An 18,768-nucleotide genomic window follows, 5' to 3' on the forward strand; every position below is an offset into this window, starting at 1 on the left:
TGATTCTAAATTAAATGATTTTTGACAATTGTCTAAAACAATGCCAAAAAGTTTTTTTTTTTTTTTGACATGACGGTTAAAGCCAGGTAAAACCATGAATTGTCAGAAACTTTCCAATCCTGCCTAGTTATGATATATTTTAAAGTGCTTAAAAATATTCTTTGAGTGCTTAAAATGTGCTTATTTTTAGTTAAATAATTTGGCTACGCGCAAAACTACCAAAACTACAATCAAAACTACCACCATGACTTACATTACAAATAATTCATATTTAAAAAGAAAACATTCTTTGTCTTTGCTTTTAAGTAAACTGAAAGAAATATGCTAGAATAAGTTGCTAATTTTAATTTCTTTTAATAGATTTTTGCTATTTATTAGTCACCACCATTTATATTTTTAGTCGCCCGTGGCATCCCTGTAAAATGCAATATATTGTGACTGTGGTAGATCTATGTTATGGATTTAATGTTCATCGCGTTGGAAAATATATTGGAAAATTATTTTTTTGTTTATTGAAATATGGAGAACAAAGAGTATTTAGGGTATATCATCCACTCTCTAACCGAAGTAGGATGATTTTTAGTATATACTGAAAAATGATCCTTATGCACAATTAAAGCATTTTTCACTATTGACCAATGAAAAAAGTTGTAGTAAAACGTACCGATTTTTGAATGCCAAATGACATAGTTATTGCCAGCTTTCATTAACTATTGGCGAATCTAACTCTGAATAATCCATAAAGCGATGAAGAACTAGAAAACCTCTTCAATTAAAATTATTATTTTTTTTACTCAAAATGATGCAGTGCATGTATTTAAACTGACTTTGGTAACAAGTATTACGTAAGCACTGGAGAAGGGGGTTTGTTGTTTGTTTATTTTTGCTGACAAAGAGGGAGGAAGGCTAAGAGCAATGCTTACGTTAGATATTAAAATCCCCTTATTCTCAATATTTTCTTCAAAACCAAAATTGAAAATAAAAGTTTAAATCTGGGCAAGAAAAAGAAGAAAAAAATTTTTTTTTTCTCGTAAAGATTCAGAGGTCAACAGTTTTGAACACTTTAGGAAAACAAAAGTTTCTTGAAGAAAATTTTACTCAATTTTTTAAATGAATTGAAACATACTTATGCAAAATTTACATCTTTTTGTAAGAATTTAAAGAACTAACGGACTTTCTTGCGTAAGCATGGGAAGGGTCTGTGATTTGTTTATTTTTGCTGACTAGTGGAGTTCAAAATTGCCGAAAATATGCTTACGTAATGTTCGAACGGCCCTTTCAGATGATTTTGGTGAGTTCGTAAATATTAAGACTGATAAAGAAATATAGTTCAAGAATTGTTAGCAATTGGAATAAAAATTCTAAGCGCAAATCGCATTCACTAATATTGTATTGTAATCACGTATTAGATGCTTACGTATAATATGCTTACGTAATGTTTGAACGGCCCTTTCAGATGATTTTGGTGAGTTCGTAAATATTAAGACTGATGAAGAAATATAGTTCAAGAATTGTTAGCAACTGGAATAAAAATTCTAAGCGCAAATCGCATTCACAAATATTGTATTGTAATCACGTATTAGATCTTGTAATCATTGTTAAAAAAATGACTTGTTTCATTTTTTAAACAATGATTTTTTAAATAAAATCGAGATTTTTTTTTTATTTAATATGGAATTTAAAGAAATAATAACTTACGCTACTTTTTAATACCTAAACCTAAATGTTGATTACATTGTATAAGTCAATGACAACTTCTTCACAAATATATATTTCGATTTTTTTTTCTTTCTTATTATAAGCTTGTATAAAAGGCAAAGCTAATGGACCAAGACAGGCAAAAGAAACGACTTTAGGTCAAACATTGCATTAAGTTTCACACAGTTATCAAACAAATAGTGTTTGTTAATTTATTGCTAAATTTTAATCAAAGGTGATTTTCTAAATGAGAATGAGAATCAATTTCTATTTTTCGAAGAAAATAGAATTTTCCCCTTCAAAATTTTTTCCGAATTCCTTAAACAGTACTATAATCTCTTTTAAAATTATAAAATAAAAAAAATAAAAATACTTCCTGAACTGTGCAGATATTTTTGAAATGATTTTAGAATAAATGAATCGGTATTTTTTTGCATCAAATGGTGTAAAAATTATTTATTTTAATTTTTAAAAATTTTCCTGAATTTCCCAAATTTCTAAATATTAAAAAATGGTTTATTTTTTAACTCATTACATGGAAATATTATTTTTTCACGTGAAGTGTTACACGAATGTTTGCATGTCAGGATAGCTTTCCAAATATTTTTATATTCAATGATATTATCATTTGTATGTTTTAATAAATTTTGTCACACTTTTCCGCATTCTTAAAATATAACTGACGAACAATCTTGGAAAATAACTAATTATTAATTCTCGATGTGTGTTAATTAAGCTTACTTTTCATTACTTTTAAACGTTTAGCTTATCATTAAGATAAAAGAACTTATTCCAGAAAAATTTTCTTATCATTATCTCTACCATTGTAATAAAACTATTGTCTGTTCTGAGAAACATGTCACTTAAAGTACAATGATCTTTCATTAATATCGCCGTTAGTCATTGGTGACAAAAAAGGTATTTTAGCAATCATTTTTAATATAAAGGAAAATGATTTTATCGTTGGCTAATTTCTTTTTGGTGTAACTTAATTGCTGTCGGGTGTTCTGTATTGTACATTTTCTTAGAAAGTACTGAAACTAAATCGATTAATGGAAAATAACTTAAAAATATTTTTAAAAAAGTCAGTTATTGAGAATAAGAATAAAATAAAGTTAAATTGTAAATTATATCAGGAAAAGAAAGTTTTAATTTTGCTTTACTTTTATAACACATTACATTTTAAAAAATTACCATTGCATGACTAATTAACTTCTAAATTAAATCATTTTTAACTTTTTTTTTTAGTATTTATTGAATTCCTTAATTAAAAATTAATTTGTAGAAAATTATTTATTGTAAGTTGACAAATTTCAACACGGATAATTAGCTTTAGTTACTTAACCAGGGTGCGTAGAGTTTGTAAAAAGTGCTTAAAGGTGCTTATTTTCGATTTTCGTATTTTAAAAGCCCTTAAAGGTGCATTTTTTCATTGGGTGTTTTTAAAATGTGCTTAATTTTCCCTTTTTTCAAAATGAGATTTTTCCCTTACCATGTTGATTTTCGCTACGAATTATGCATAAAGACGCAGTTCACATTGTTCTATTCAACGTTTTCACAATTAATTTAACCCCAATCTATTTCGGCGTATTGTCAGTCCCTAGCGTATGAAAACGCCATTCGTTTTACATGATTCTAAATTTCATGATTTTTGACAACTGTCTAAAACAATGCCAAAAGGTTTATTTATTTATTTTTTTGACATGACGGTTAAAACCAGGTAGAACCATTAATTGTCAAAAACTTTCCAACCCTGCCTAGTTATGATATTTTTATAAAGTGCTTAAAAATATTTTTTGAGTGCTTGAAAAGTGCATAAAAGGTGCTTATTTTTTGTTGAATAATTTGGCTACGCACCTTGTTAACTAACTAATAATGCCAAAGAAAAAAATAATTATTGATAAACAATACATGCATTAACTTTTAATACCTGAATATCAGTCCTGGATTTGCTTTAGGTTTCTTTAATTTCGTATACCTTAAATGCAATTCTTGGGCGATAATTGAGACATTCCACGTCTTCTAAAAGTTTCCTTAAAACTTTCTAATTGAGGAAAATCTTTACTTTCACCGACGACACCCATTACTTGATGAATTATAGTGGAATGAAATATTCCAGAAACCCTCAATTTGCAATATTTTTTTTATTCCTAAATAAATTGAAAGTCGTGCAATAAGAACTTACTGGAATAACAGATTCAATTATAAAAACTGGTTAAATTTCTGTTATTTTTTTCCTTTTTAATTTAATAAAGATGTAATGATGCATAATTTGGGATCGTTTTTTATTAACTCTCATTCATAGTTATTTTTCTTCCGTCTGTTGATTTTTGAAATTTATATGACTCAATTATGTTTCTTAAGTATTTCTCGTGGTACTCTTTTATTTGTTTGTTCTTATATCATAATTTCGAAACCTTGAACTTGAATGATTGATATAATGTCTAATGAAAATTAAATTATTTAATTATGGCAGGTTTGAGGAATTATTTTTATTGTTGATTCAAGGGCAATGGGGTTTAAAATAGGGATGTAACGAATAGTGATTTGGCCGAATACCGTATATTTGGCCAAAAATATCGACCGAATACCGAATATTTGTAAGCCGAACAGTAAATTTTTTTTAAAAAAATAAAAAAAAATAAATAAAAATAATAATAATTAAGTAAATACATATGTAAATCATTAAAGAATATTATTTTTTTATATACAAATAAGTTAGTCATTATTGAAAAACAATCAGCACTTAGCTGTATTATTGGTATGGGGAAAAGGAAAAACCTTTAATAAAAATGTTCAAAATTGTAAAGATAATTAGATAATTAGAAATTTTAACAGAGATTAAAAAAAAATTCTGGCCATAATTGTGTAACAATTAAAAAAAACGAGAAATAGTGATAAATATCGTCTTAATTCTTAAAACAAAAATTTAATGCTAAAAAAAAAATTTCGGAAAAAAAAAATTATCCATGAAACGTTAAAAGAGATAATGTCTATCAGGAACGCTTTTAAAAATGCAGTGAAAAATGCATAAAAACGCCCATAAAAAAATTAAAAAAAGATCGATCTTAATTTTTGAAATTTTTTTAAAGCTAAGCGTCTTAGTTTACCAATTACCGTATTTTCAAAAAAAAAAAAAAAAAAAAAAAAAAAAGGTCAAGTCTAATAAAAACGTCTACAAAAAAGTATTTTGAAAAAGAAAAGCTAGATAGTAACTGAAACAAGAACCGTACTTAATTTTTAAAAGAAAAAATTAACGCCGATATTGTCTATCAGGAACGCTTTTAAAAATGCAGCGCTATCATAAAAACGCCCTTAAAAAAAAAAAAAGAACATCGATCTTGATTTTAGAAATTTTTTTAAAAACTAAACGTCTTAGTTGACCAACTACCGCATTTTCAAAAAAAGAAAAAAAAAGGTAACGTCTAATAAAAACGTCTACAAAAAAGTTTTTTGAAAAAGTAAAGCTAGATAGAAACTAAAACAAAAACCGTACTTAATTTTTGAAAGAAAAAATTAACGCCGATAATCTCAATTTAGCTTTTTCATATTGCCGTATTTTTAGAAAAAAGTGGCCATAAAGAAAGTAACGTTCATTAGATACGCTCTTTAAAAAGTGCTGTCAAAAAAAATAAAATAAATAAATAAATTAAAAAAACAAGGAACGTCGATAAAAAGAAAAGTTAATAAAACAGCTAAAGAGAAGGCTCTTTAAAAAATATTGCAATCGAAAAAAATGTTTATCTTAGTTCTGAAATATAACTTAAACGTGAAGAATCAAAGCTTTCTATGTTGCCGGGCACCTGTCTTACCATGCAAAAAAATAGTGACAATAAAAGAATAAAGTGTATTAGAAACGCTCATTTAAAATGCTGCATTATAGGTAAACAAGCAAAAATGAAACAAGTAAACAAAAAAGTTCTCAATTTTTATAACATTTAGTGTTGACAAAACGAAGAAATTGACCTGCCTGAAGTTTTTTAAAAAAATCAGCCTTACATAACTCATTGTTCGGTATAAAGTAACCTAGTTTCAATTCTTCAAAATTCGCATTTCCATTTGTCTTTTTGATCATAAATTAACAAGATTTAGAACTTAACTAAGGATGTAACGAATATTCGGCCTTTTTGCCAAATATTAGTCCGAATGTTCGGCTAAGTATTATTTTGAAAAGTATTTTTCGATTAAGTTTAATTTGGGGGAAATTTGAATCGAGATTTAATAAAGGGTTATCTAAAATCGTATTTTTTACTAGGCATTATTAAAACTTGTTTTTACTCTTATTTAAGTTCTAAAATGTGTTAATTTATGTTCTGAAAGACAAATGGAAAAGTGAACTTTGAATAATTGAAACTATATTACTCTATACTGAACCATGAGTTTTGTATTGGTGATTTTTTTTTTTAAATTCAGGCAAATCAATTTTGTCGTTTTTCAACACTTAATGCTTTAAAAATCGAGAACTTTTTTTTGTTTCTTTTTTACTGGTTTTTCTGTATTAACTAAAGGTCAGCATTTTAACAGAGCGTTTCTGATAGACTTAAATCATTTGTTGTCACTTTTTTCTGTATGGTAAGACAGATAACCGGCAACATTAAAAACTGTGTTTCTCTTTAGCTCTTTTATTAACTTTTCTTTTTATCAGCTTTTTTATTTATTTATTTATTGTGACAGCACTTTTTAAAGAGCCCATCTAATGAACGTTGTTCTTTTATGGCCACTTTTTTTTAAAAAATATGTCAATGTGAAAAAGTTAAATTGAGATGCTTAGCTTTAACTCTTTCATTTTAAAATTAAGAACGATTTTTACTTCGGTTTTTTTTCTAGCTTTTTCTTTTTTAAAAACTTTTTCTTATAGACATTTTTATTATGACGTGGTAATTATGAGGGTTTCTATTAGACTTTGAACTTTACTTTTTCTTGAAATTACGGTAATTGGAAAACTGAGACGTTTAGTTTTAAAATTTTCTTTCAAAATATAAGATCGATTTTTATTTTTTCTGTGTTGCTTTTGCATATTATCTTTTTTTTTTTTTTTAATATACGTTTTTATGATAGAGCGATGCATTTTTGAAAGCATTTCCGATAGTCATTATCACTTTCAACGTTTTTTAGATAATTTTATTACGAAAAATATTATATTTAGTATTGAAGTTTTGTTTTAAAAATTAAGACAAAATTTTTCTTTTTCTATCTTTATAACTATTTTTTTAGTAACTGTTAGTCAGTTTTTTATTTATCTTAAATATTTCTTATTATCTTGATATCTAATTATCTTAAACATTTTTATGAAAGCTTTTTTTCCTTTACCCCATACCAATTATACAGCTAAGTTTTGATTATTTTTCAATAAAGACTAAATTTGTTTATAAATAAAAAATAATATAATAATTATTTTTTTAATCTTATTTTTTATTCATATTTTTTTTTTGAACAGTTGCTGCTCGGCTTTTGAATATTCATTATTCGATATTTTTGCCCGAGTATCAAAAGGCCAAATATCATATTAAAACAAAGCCTACATTTATTTCATTTGTTTATATTTTTGAGAAAATTAAAAAAGGTTTGCGTTATTTATTTATTTATTTTTTTTTGAAAAATTCTGCTAATAGTTAAAACGACTTTATTTTGTTTAATTAAATAAGAAGTTCTGCAATGTTTTGAAGCTTTTTAAACGCTATTAAATTTAGTATTTTTTTTTTTTTTTCTTAAAATTCTTTCAATGCGTGTTCGTTTGTTTTTACTTTAAGACATTGGTCTTAAGTCTTTATTATTTTAACTGAAAAAATTAAACAATGTTTTTAATGTTATAAAAATTTTTTTTCGAATTAACATTCTCTGTTGCTTTAGATTCATTCCTTTTGTTTATTTTTGATTGATTTAAAGATTCGTGATTGCTAATTTTCGAGCTTATGTTATATCGCGATACATCGCTATGTCTAACACATGATATATCACGATATAAAATTTCATATATCGCCCAGTCCTAGTTGCGACAAGCTTCTTGGAGAGTTAGTACACATCATCAGGATTAAAATTGCATAGGAGCCCATGCTCTGGACGGTCTTCATACGCCACAAGAGGCGCTATTCTGTTATGAACTGTTTCTTTGTGTGCTTCTGAACAAGTAATAATAGGGAAAGTGTTTCTAGTTGCGTACGACGACATTTCCAGGCATGGGTTTCCTAGGCTATTTTTATCATGATGTGCCCTAACTGCCGTAGAAGTTAGTATTTATGCGACCCCCTGTTATATATAACGTTTTTCAACTTGATATTTCGACAAAAAATAGACTAAAATGTCATTTTAAAAAAATCTGTAGCTATTTAGGAGCAAAACTAATTTCAGATTTGAAATCCTTAACATCAACAGGGTGCGTAGCGTTTTTAAAAAGTGCTTAAAGGTGCTTATTTTCGATTTTCGTTTTTTAAAAGCCCTTAAAGGTGCTTTTTTTATTGGGAGTTTTTAAAAAGTGCTTAATTTTCCTTTTTTCAAAATGAGATTTTTCCTTTACCATGTTAATTTTCGCTACGAATTATGCAAAAAACACAGTTCACATTGTTCTGTTCAACGTTTTCACAATTAATTCAAACTAATTCAATCTACTTCGGCGTATTGTCGGTCCGTAGCTTATGAAAACGCCATTCGTTTTACATCATTCAAAATTTCATGATTTTTGACAATTGTCGAAAACAATGCTAAAAGGTTTTTTTTTCCGACATGACGGTTAAAACAAGATAAAACCGTCAATTGTCAAAAACTTTCCAGCCTTGCCTAATTATATTTTTTTAAAGTTTTAAAAATTTTTTTTTTTGAGTGCTTGAAAAGTGCTTATTTTTTGTTGAATAATTTGACTACGCATCTTCATCAAGTATTTGTATTACAGTATAATAAATAAAAAGTTTTGATATAAACATTAAATAATTAGTTATATACCTTTATAGAATTAAGTGTTTGAGTTGTTTCATATGCAATTTTAGTAATATATAATAACCGGTAACATCACAACATTAACGCTACAAGTATATGAAACCAGATTTAACTTCTCTAATGAGTAATATATGTGATTCTATTGATTAAATGACTATTTAATCGATGGCTGAAACGTTGATTTATATCGTACCATTTTGTTTACACATTCGTTTCGTGATTGAAAGTGAGTGGGAGGCTGTCGACCGATGTCCTAAATATACGCGCGTATCACGACCGAATGTCACCGATTAATTTCTTTTTTTCCTTTCTTTTTTTTTCTTTCTATCCTTTAAAATCTTATTCGTCAAATAAGTTCTTAAGGTGACCAAATGTCCTCGAATTTCTGATCAAAAAATTTAATGCGAATGTATGTAGTTCATAGTTCTGTAATTGGCGTGAACAGTGTTTGAAATTCTGTATGTTGTTTTATACTTGACACTGGGTGCGTAAAGTTTTTAAAAAGTGCTTAAAGGTGCTTATTTTTGATTTGCGTTTTTTAAAAGCCCTTTAAGGCGTTTTTTATTTATTTATTGGGGTTTGTAAAAGTGCTTAGTTTTCTCTTTCTCAAAATAAGTTGTTTTTTTTCATTTGCCGTGTCGATTGTCTTAATAAATTACGAAAAAGCATGATTTTCCCTGCAATATTTATAAGAAAATAGTTATTTTATCATGATTATGTATCTTCATTACAAATGTTTTCGCATTTTGTTGATTTTTATGTATATAAATAAAGAACGTTAAACTATAGGAAGAAAAAAATTTTATTACTGCGCATATGCTAATTATTTTTTATTTTCTTCTTTTGTTTTTAAAAAAAGATTAAAAATATTTTAAGAGTGCTTAAAAAGAGCTTAAAACATTCTTATATTCGATGAAAAATTTAGCTACCCACCCTGGACGTTTTGAATTTTTAAGAAATTATAATTCGTAATTTTTGAAGTAGATTTTCACATCTTCACCATGAAACAATCTATGATAGTTAACAATGCCGTTTTAACATTTAACAAATAATAAAGGGGTCAATATGAATAACAAAAATATGCGTTCTCAATTACGATTATTCTTTATATCCATATACAGATTTGAATTCTGAATATGAAGATTCGAATACAATTTTTACAGTTTACAAATAAGGTCGGAATGAAAACTATCATTAATGGCTACCTGGAAGTCTTAGCCCCCCCCCCCCATCAATATTTTATGTGTTAGCTCATTAACAAATACGGTATTCTTAACTAATTTAATCTTGTCAGCACATTAAAAACTTACTGTCGATTCATAGTTCTATAGGTTAGTTTAGATCCCCAGTGGCGGCTTGAAACCCACCCAGCTTCAGATCGATGGGTACCAGCTTGTCTGTGAAGTAAAGGCGGCCTGTGCACAATGCTGACCACATTGCCACAATCATGCCGTTGGTCATGAAATTTTGAAGCCTTAACTTCCATGAATCCCTGTCTCATAATAGACTGTTAATGGGATGATTTACTTCTATATTTGTTAAGATTTAGTGGTGTTAAAAATAATTGTAATTAAATTATTTATATCGAACATTAAATGGTTAAAGGAAATATTTACAACTAATCCATATATTCTAGAAAAATCGCCGGTTATAACTAAGAAGTTGGCATTATACGGTATGACATTATATCCCGTGTTACCGACATGAGAATAGAAACCGATTATGACCATGAATGTTAACCCTAGACGCAAATGGGCCAACGGTCTCCCCTTTATATTATTTCTTTTCTGACGCTCTAATTACAAGCAAAAAAAATTTTTTGTATTTTTTAATTATAAAAAACAGTCTGATTGTTACTAAAAAAATATGTTAAGTTATAGGAATTATATTTGTACTGAAATATTAAGTCCAAAAAAAAGTGCATTGAAAAAAATTTTTTTTTCTTCATTCCTATTTATCAATACTTGATTTTGTAAATTTAAGAAATATATAAGATGACTGCAAATAAATGCAAATTTGAAAAATTATTGTTTGGAAGATTTTACTTACGCGGAAAAAGGCACCGATTTTTCATTCTGTATTTCATAGCCATTAATTATTAAAAATGCTAAATATATTTATTATTCACTTATTTTGACCTTAAATTAATGCAAGATAAAGAAAAAAAAGTATGAAAAATATGTTTAATAAAAATTTTGCGTCAAGGTATTAATAAAGAAAAGTCTTTTTATTAAATTGTGTAACGATACTTTTTTCAATGACAGTTTTAGACTTTGTTATTAAATTAGTATTTGTCATACGTTTAAAAAGGAAGAAAAAAAAATGTGATTAAGTTTTTAAAATTTTATATTCACTGTATTTATTTAGCAGGGCTCTCGAGTCAGTCTTTTCCCCCAAATTTAACTTTTTTTTGTTATTATTTTAGTTCATTATGGGCTTTAAAAAATATTAACATTTATTTATTTGATTTTAGCATACAATATGGTCATTCTATTAATGTTGTGATACACGTATAAAATGTTTACTTCTAGTTAACGTCTAGTTAATACAGTCTAGTTAACTGAGTTCCACCCTCCCAGACCTTTTATTCATGTATAAGTCTCTCCTATTCGAAATATCCTTTGTGAGTATGTCATATCGTTACGCTAGTCCATGTGATTTCCGTTTTGTGCTTTTGAGTTAAGCTATTATTTAACTGATGTGAATGTACTAACAAAGAATAAAAAATAAAAAAAAACACTACTAATTATTTTGAAATATTTAACGTGAAGAATGAAATATTTAATGATATTATGAATTAGTTTTGGTGTGTAAATGAATAAAATAAGTTGAATTATTGTTGTCTAAAAGGAACTGTTATAAATGTTGAGAATAGTTAGTTATCAGAGAAACGTCACTCTTTAGTCTTGAGTTTAGTTATTTTATTTTGAACTGAAAAGCTCGGAAGAGAAATTCTTATTTAAATTTTTATAAATTTCGTGTTTTATTTAATAGTTTTTTTTATATTGTTATTGAATTTTTTTTTAATTTATGCTACTTTTTTCCCTCTTGGCATTTTACATAAATAAGTTCATCTAAGCAATCAAAATATTAAATAAATTATGAAGTCTTGATTGGATATCAATATAATTTTACTAGTTTAAAGAATCCTAACTTTCGGAACCCTTGTAATCCTTTCGCGGAACTCTAGGGTTTCGCGGAGCACCTTTTGGGAATAGCTGATCTAGTATTTAAATCATCATTTTCATTTTGATTACATATCATCACAGTGTAGGATCATTGCATGACTTTTTAATACCGTGTTTAAATTCGCACCTCTTTTGACGCGATTTATGCATTTGACACTTTTCGTTTGTTATTGAATTATTATTTTGATGACGCCATCTTTCTATACAGGGTGTTCAAAATTCGATCAATAAATTCAGAAGAATGATGAAAAGTATCGAGAAGATAAAAACTAACCGTAGAACATAGGCGTGAAAGGGTTAAAATCACGAACCATTTATGCAAACTCTGAGTTTAGAGAAAACAAAGGTGAAGATCAGCTAAGGTTTATCCTACCTTAATTAAGCTCTTGTTGGAATCGTTTTTACGTCGTTGTAAACTGTCGTATTAAACATTGACGTCAGCGGGTGCCACTTCAATTCTTGTAATAACTAAATAAATAAATCTTTTTGTTGTTCGCATGTTAGTAGAATTTTATGATGTTTTACGGGTTTTTCGTGATTTTCACCTTTTTATCACCCCCTCTAAATTTGCCGGTCGAAATTTCTGGTACCCTGTTGATATCAAAACATACCAGCCGGCCAGCAATTAGTTACCACAAGTTATTAGTTACAACAAGCAATTAGTTACAGCATTAGTTATGAATGTACTTGCAATTAGTCAAAATAATAAATAAATAGATAAATAATAATAAAAAAAAAACTTTAAAGAAAAAAAAAACTAAATTTTTGAAAAAATTGCAATTTTAACAGTGCCGTGAATCTGAAAATAAGACTTCTGAACTATTTTTCGAACTAAACGGCTCTCCATTAGTGATTATTTCTGTTACGTAGCGCTATTTAACTTCTGATTCTGCAGTATTTAGTAATCTTTTCCTTTTTAATCATTTTGATTACCGGTTATCATAATGTAGTAGTCAAGCTTATTTTCAGGTGATAATTATATAACTAACGAATTTCATACGAACAAGTATTGCTTAGATTTGAAACAGCGGTTGTTAAATAGTATTATTAAATATTCTTGATGACGCGTGTCGATATAAAATTGAAAAAGAGACCGCTCAAGACTACTTGTGGAAATCGGCAAATTTATTTGTTGTCGGTCCGTTAAATGATGTTAAACTTGGAAGGCAAGGAGATGGTTTTTAAAAAAATTGTTTCAGTTTCTTGCAAGGGAGAGGGAAAGGGTTTCAACATGTCTGACTACACACGTTTTGATTATAGGAAAACATTTAAAATCCGAAAATTAAATAATTTATGTAATTAGTTTATAATTTTTTTTAAATATTTTTCTTCATTAAGTACAAATTTAACCCCTATTGTTATGCCTACATATCGCTGGTTCAAAGTTAAAACGACAACTTCTGAACTCACTTCTCATTCAAATAACATGAGAAGTGAGTGCAGAAGTGTCGTTTTAACTTTGAACCAGCGATATGTCATTAAAACTAGGGTTTTTGACCCACCCACAAACCCAAAAAAACTCAGGCTTAAATGGGTTTTTTTATAAACATAATCAAGATTAATGAAGAATAATAGATTAATGAAGAATAAGATAAAAAAGAAATAGATTTAAGAGATTTCATATTTATCTGAAATATATTGATTCTGGAATTTTCAAATAAAAACTAACTATAAATATTCAATTAAAAGAGTAATTCCTAAAACTACTAAGAAAATTGTTAAATAAACAGTAGTTCTGTAGTTAGTAGGCCTGCAAAAGGCTTACTTTATAACTAAAAAATGAAGCTATAACTTATGAATGTTTAATAATAAATAAAACAGAAAACAACATATTTCTCTGATCCCAATATTATGATTTTATTTTTCTTCAGGAAATAATTACTTTAAAATTCTTTTATTAATACCAGCAGGAAAATATGGTACTACACATTGAAATTAAAACTTTTTTTATTTTAATTTATAACTTAATTATTTTTGTATAACCTTTTTTTTTATTAAAATTTTTCTCTTCTGAATTAAAAATTAAATCTAAAAAGTGTTAAACTAAGTAATATTTTAACCCAATAAAACCAACCAGAGTTTAAAAAAAAAAAAAAGAAAGAAAAAGGAAAAAAAAACGGGTTTTTTTAACTTTGATTAAAACACGTAGTTATACTTAAAAAAAATAAATTTTAAAATATGATTTATAACATGTGTTTTGTTTCGGATCTGCTAGTATACATTTATGTAAAGTAGTGTGGCATGTGACTAAAGGGGGTAAGGTGAAGACCGGAGACATCTCTTATGGACGGCCCCTTATATCAAGGAAGCTATTATATTAATAGAAACGGTAAACTGTATGCAAGGGTCATAGTTGATTTTCCTGATAAAAATTATTTTGTCTAGAATTTTAGTTTTTTGTCTTGATATTCTTTTGTCCAGGACATCCCAATTTCTATGAATACAAATGTGAGTTTTAAAATAATCGAATTGAATAATCAAAAGATTTGTATTTTCGATCCAGCATCTTTTTTATTATACATTATTTTATTGCTAAATTTCTTTTATCAGTGAAACTGGTAAAATTTGATAGTTCGAACTTAGGGACCGTCCACTAAATTATACATGTTTTAGACTTATAGCTTTACCCGCAGGATTAGTTGTTTCATACTTTTTGGAATTTCAGTCATTTTATTAATAGGAAACTCATTTAGCAATTTTACATTATCATATTTTTATGGTGATGAATTCAGGAGCTTATTATTTTCTGCAAATTTAGTTACAGATCTTGTAGGGTGGAGTTTTGTATTTTCTTAATATTTTATTCGTCTCTTTCATCGGACTTTAAAATAAATTAGGTATATTAATTAACAATACAGTAATCATAGAATTTTTAAATGGTAAAGTGAGGGATCCTTCTCTAAATTACTTGTGTACAAAATTATTAAGTGACATATTCACAGTATTTTTGACTTGAAATTATTGAAACCCTACTTTAAAAGATTTTGATTGAGGAAGTCTTGAACTTAATTACAAAATCTAATTAAATATTGGTATGAGGGAATATTAAATAACTGTAATTGGTTATTCTTTTCTTTAATACAGCAGTTCTATAAAAAATTTCTATAAATTGATCTTTTACTATTGAGTTGTTCAGTGCTTCATTAATAAAATTATACTATAAACTGTTAAAACCTTTTGTTCTGAACTAAGTAGTCTGAAAATAAAAATATATTATGTTATACTTTTGGAATAAAATTGTAAAATTTGTCTTTATTAGAGTTAATTATGTACCCTACTTAGTATTAAGTAGGGTAAAAAATACTTATAAATATATGGATTTTTTTTGTATTATTTTTTTTTTTGATTGCCTTCTACAGTAATGCATAAATCTATTATAATTTGTGCTTTTCCCATGCAAACAACAATAATCATTAATTCAACACGCAACAATATTAATTTATTTAGCATATATATGTAATAATAAATTAAAGATGATATTGCAAGCATTGAACTTGCAACTCCTATTTTTTACCCTTAATGGGTCAAAATGACCTAAATGTACAAAAACATTGGGTGGATAGCTATTAAGGGTTAAATCTACTTTCACTTAAAAACATGTGAACATGTTTTTAAGTGAACATGTAAAAACATGTGAAAAATAGTTATATTTTTTTAGCTCCTTATTTTCTTATAATTAAAAAAGTTTTTTGGAAGTCCTATTTAATTACTTATATAAAAATTTTAAAATTATAATAATGGATTGATTTGTATTTTATTTTGTTAATTTCTTTTTAACTAAATGTGTTGTACTTTTTAGGTGACATCACACAGAAAGGGTATGAAAAGAAACGAGCCAAACTTTTGGCCCCATACATGCCGGCTCGCAGCACAGGTTAGTTTCTTACTCTGCTGACTTTGTTTACTTAATTGACATATTTGCACAAGTTCAAACAAATACGAAAAGTATTTGAATTGAAATAATTTTATCTTTACATAGAATTTGTATGAAAATTTTTTAATTTATTATTGACAAATCCCTTCAAGAGGAATAAAATTATCTTCCATTGTTTTAAATCAAAAGTTTTTGTTTTTTAATATTTGAAACACATGAGAAAGTAAATATTGTCTATGTTTCATATAAGAAATACACTGGGCAGCTTTTTTACCAAATAAGGAATATTTGGCTGACTGCCTCTTCTGAAGGCCCAATGCTAATTATTCAGTATTTGGCTGAATATTCAACTACCAAATATTTCATTTTTAACTTCTAGAGTTTTAAGTAAAGAAAAATAAAAATAAATAAATTTGAAAAAAGATTTATATGAAAACTTTACTATTATTTCAAAACTATTATTTAAACTATCGAAACACACCATATCATTTCTACTGTTTGCCACACTTGTCACTTATGCTGTAATATTCATGTCATACAAGATAAATTTTAATTCTAAATTATCAATTATAGTTGTTTATAACATTTTATTGTAAACTACAGCTTTGTCTCTTAATTAATAAAAATTAAGTGAGATTTATTATCAACTTGAATTAATTTAATAATGACTATTTAGAAAAATTGTAGTTAGTAATTATAAAAATAAATTTTCACCCTTTACTCCACACTTTTTAAAAGTACAGAATATTTATTATTTTCATATGCAGGATTGGCCAAGGAATATGGGAATAATACTGAAAAAAAAACATTTACAGTTTTTTGAGGGAGAAGAACATTTTTTATTACTTTGTATATCTATTTAACTGTGTGTACAATGCAATAAATTCAATGCATAACTGATGCCCAACATAAATGTAAACAATCAAATCTTGGCAATAAAAAATACAAAATCAGCAAAAATCAATAAAAAATGAAATATAAGAAATGAAGCGTCTGGAGCTTTAAATTGCAGTGATAAGAACTGCAGATTCAGAACAACAGTTATCCCTCTTATGGAAATGGCAGTAGGCACCAGACTAATGAAGCTATACGCGTGGAAATAGCATGTCCTTCAATGTTAAATTATTGAGGACAGAAGAGAAAATTCAATTTAAACTTGGCAGATATGTAAAATGATGCCGTGAAGGGTTAAAATTAGTTCCTTTTATCTGAGGACTCAATGTAATTAAAAAAAACCAACAATAAACAATTTTGCATTTATGTGAATGAAATTCTTGAAATGTGTTATTTGCTTTATGATTGTATTTTTGTTAGCATTTATTAAAAAATATAAATAGTTTATGTTACATTAAGAATATATTTTTGCATTTTAAATGTCAGAATTCTCCCTAGGAATTAAAAAGGGCAAGGCGTTGCCTCTCGGAAAAGGGTACTATAAGTTTTGAAAAGACACTCTTTCAACACCATAAAAATGCATCAAAATGTGTTATGTAATAACTGAATTTGATCTTCAGCAATTTTTAAATTACCCTCTTATATTATTTTATGTATATATTTCTAAGTATATATTTCAACAAAAATAATTCTCTCGTTATCAGAATAAGAGAAAAATTTGTAGTTTATAAAAATAATTAAAGGCTTGCTAGTAGGTAATCTCTGGACATAAATTTTTTTCAAAAAAAGTAAATTTAAAAAAAAAATGATTAATGGATAAACTTGAAAGCTTTTTTCTATAATCTAAACTGAAAATTATGAGAAAATGAACATTTATAGGTGCTTTTTTTTTAAAAAAAGAAAAAAGTTATTTATTTAAAAAATATCTTAAAAAATTAAAACCATTAAAAAATCTATAATATTCCCCCTGAAAAAAAGATAGTTATAAAAATTTTATGAGTTGAGAATAATCCTAACAAATTAAATATTTATAATAGTAATCAGAATTAAACCTATAAACACAGATAATTTTACCAGTGTGTAATTATTATTTAAACAGTGAATTAATTTTTTTAAAAATGCAATAGGAATAAAAAGGCTGTGTTTTAAAGGGATGGCTGCTTATTTTTACAAAAGGCGCATTTATAGGGATCAAGGACAGGCAGGGTGGACCGCCCGTTCTAAAAGGGCTTAGGGAGAACACTACAAATGCATAGTGTGATACTGAAAATAGATAAAAAATAAAGTACATTTGAAAGGATTTGTTAAGGGGTACCAAGTAATTGCTTTATTTAATGAGAAAGAGACAATATTGGTGACATGTTCAACTTGTGTCGTTGATAATGTACTTGGTATTTCTCATGATAATACATTAACCAATATGCACCGTTAGTTATGTGTTACAAAGCTTCAAAGCTATTCACATAAATTGCATTTTAAATCTATTAGTAGTTGGCTATTTTGTTTGGCAATACAAATTCTTTATTAATATTTTCAAATATAAAAATAAACTAGTAATGTATCTATTTTACATGTGGGAAATATTTAGTAATATATGAAATATTTATTGTTTGTGATGTATTTATGTCATTAAGAAGAATTTCAAGATACTTAGATCAAAAGTTAATGTTGATATTATACACTATAACCATTGTATTAAATATATATATATTAAATTACTAAATACATTGTAAATAATACAAATAAATTATAAATAATTACTAAATACTTTAATCAGGGTTGGGTTTTTGACGTCAAAAAGTGGTTTGTGACATGACAAGGGTATAATACTGGTTTAAACCGTCAAAAACCCGTCAAAAATGTCAAAAACTGAAGTTTGCCAAAAAAAATATATAAACTTCAAAACTACCAACAGTTGCCATGCATTATATTGAAATTTAATTATACTATAGGTAATCAGCAGGTTTTAAAATATTTTTTAATTAAAATTAAGGTAAAATAACAGATTTAAAATCTCAGAAATTTATATTCAAATGCATGTGCAGAAAAATTTTGCACAAAAATTGTTTAAATATTTATATTTAAAAAAATTTTTCTTTCTTTTTGATACTTAAGAAAATTAAAAGTTTATTACTATGCATTTTTGACATATAAGGAACATATAACTAATATTTATAAGGAACT

The 18,768-nt window shown here is 26.7% G+C and overlaps 1 protein-coding gene across 6 annotated transcripts in view; it reads left to right on the forward strand.

The window, feature by feature from the left end:
* LOC107436641 (disco-interacting protein 2) overlaps positions 1-18,768 on the forward strand; it is a 190,082-nt gene that overhangs the window by 126,857 nt on the left and 44,457 nt on the right. For all 6 annotated transcript variants that reach the window (XM_071188297.1, XM_071188296.1, XM_071188299.1 and 3 more), the window contains one exon: positions 15,616-15,690. In XM_071188297.1, coding sequence (XP_071044398.1) covers positions 15,616-15,690 — 75 coding nt within the window. The remainder of the gene's footprint in view (positions 1-15,615; positions 15,691-18,768) is intronic.

The sequence above is a fragment of the Parasteatoda tepidariorum genome, chromosome X2 (genome assembly GCF_043381705.1).
Source record: "Parasteatoda tepidariorum isolate YZ-2023 chromosome X2, CAS_Ptep_4.0, whole genome shotgun sequence".
NCBI classification, from domain to species: Eukaryota; Metazoa; Arthropoda; class Arachnida; order Araneae; family Theridiidae; genus Parasteatoda; species Parasteatoda tepidariorum.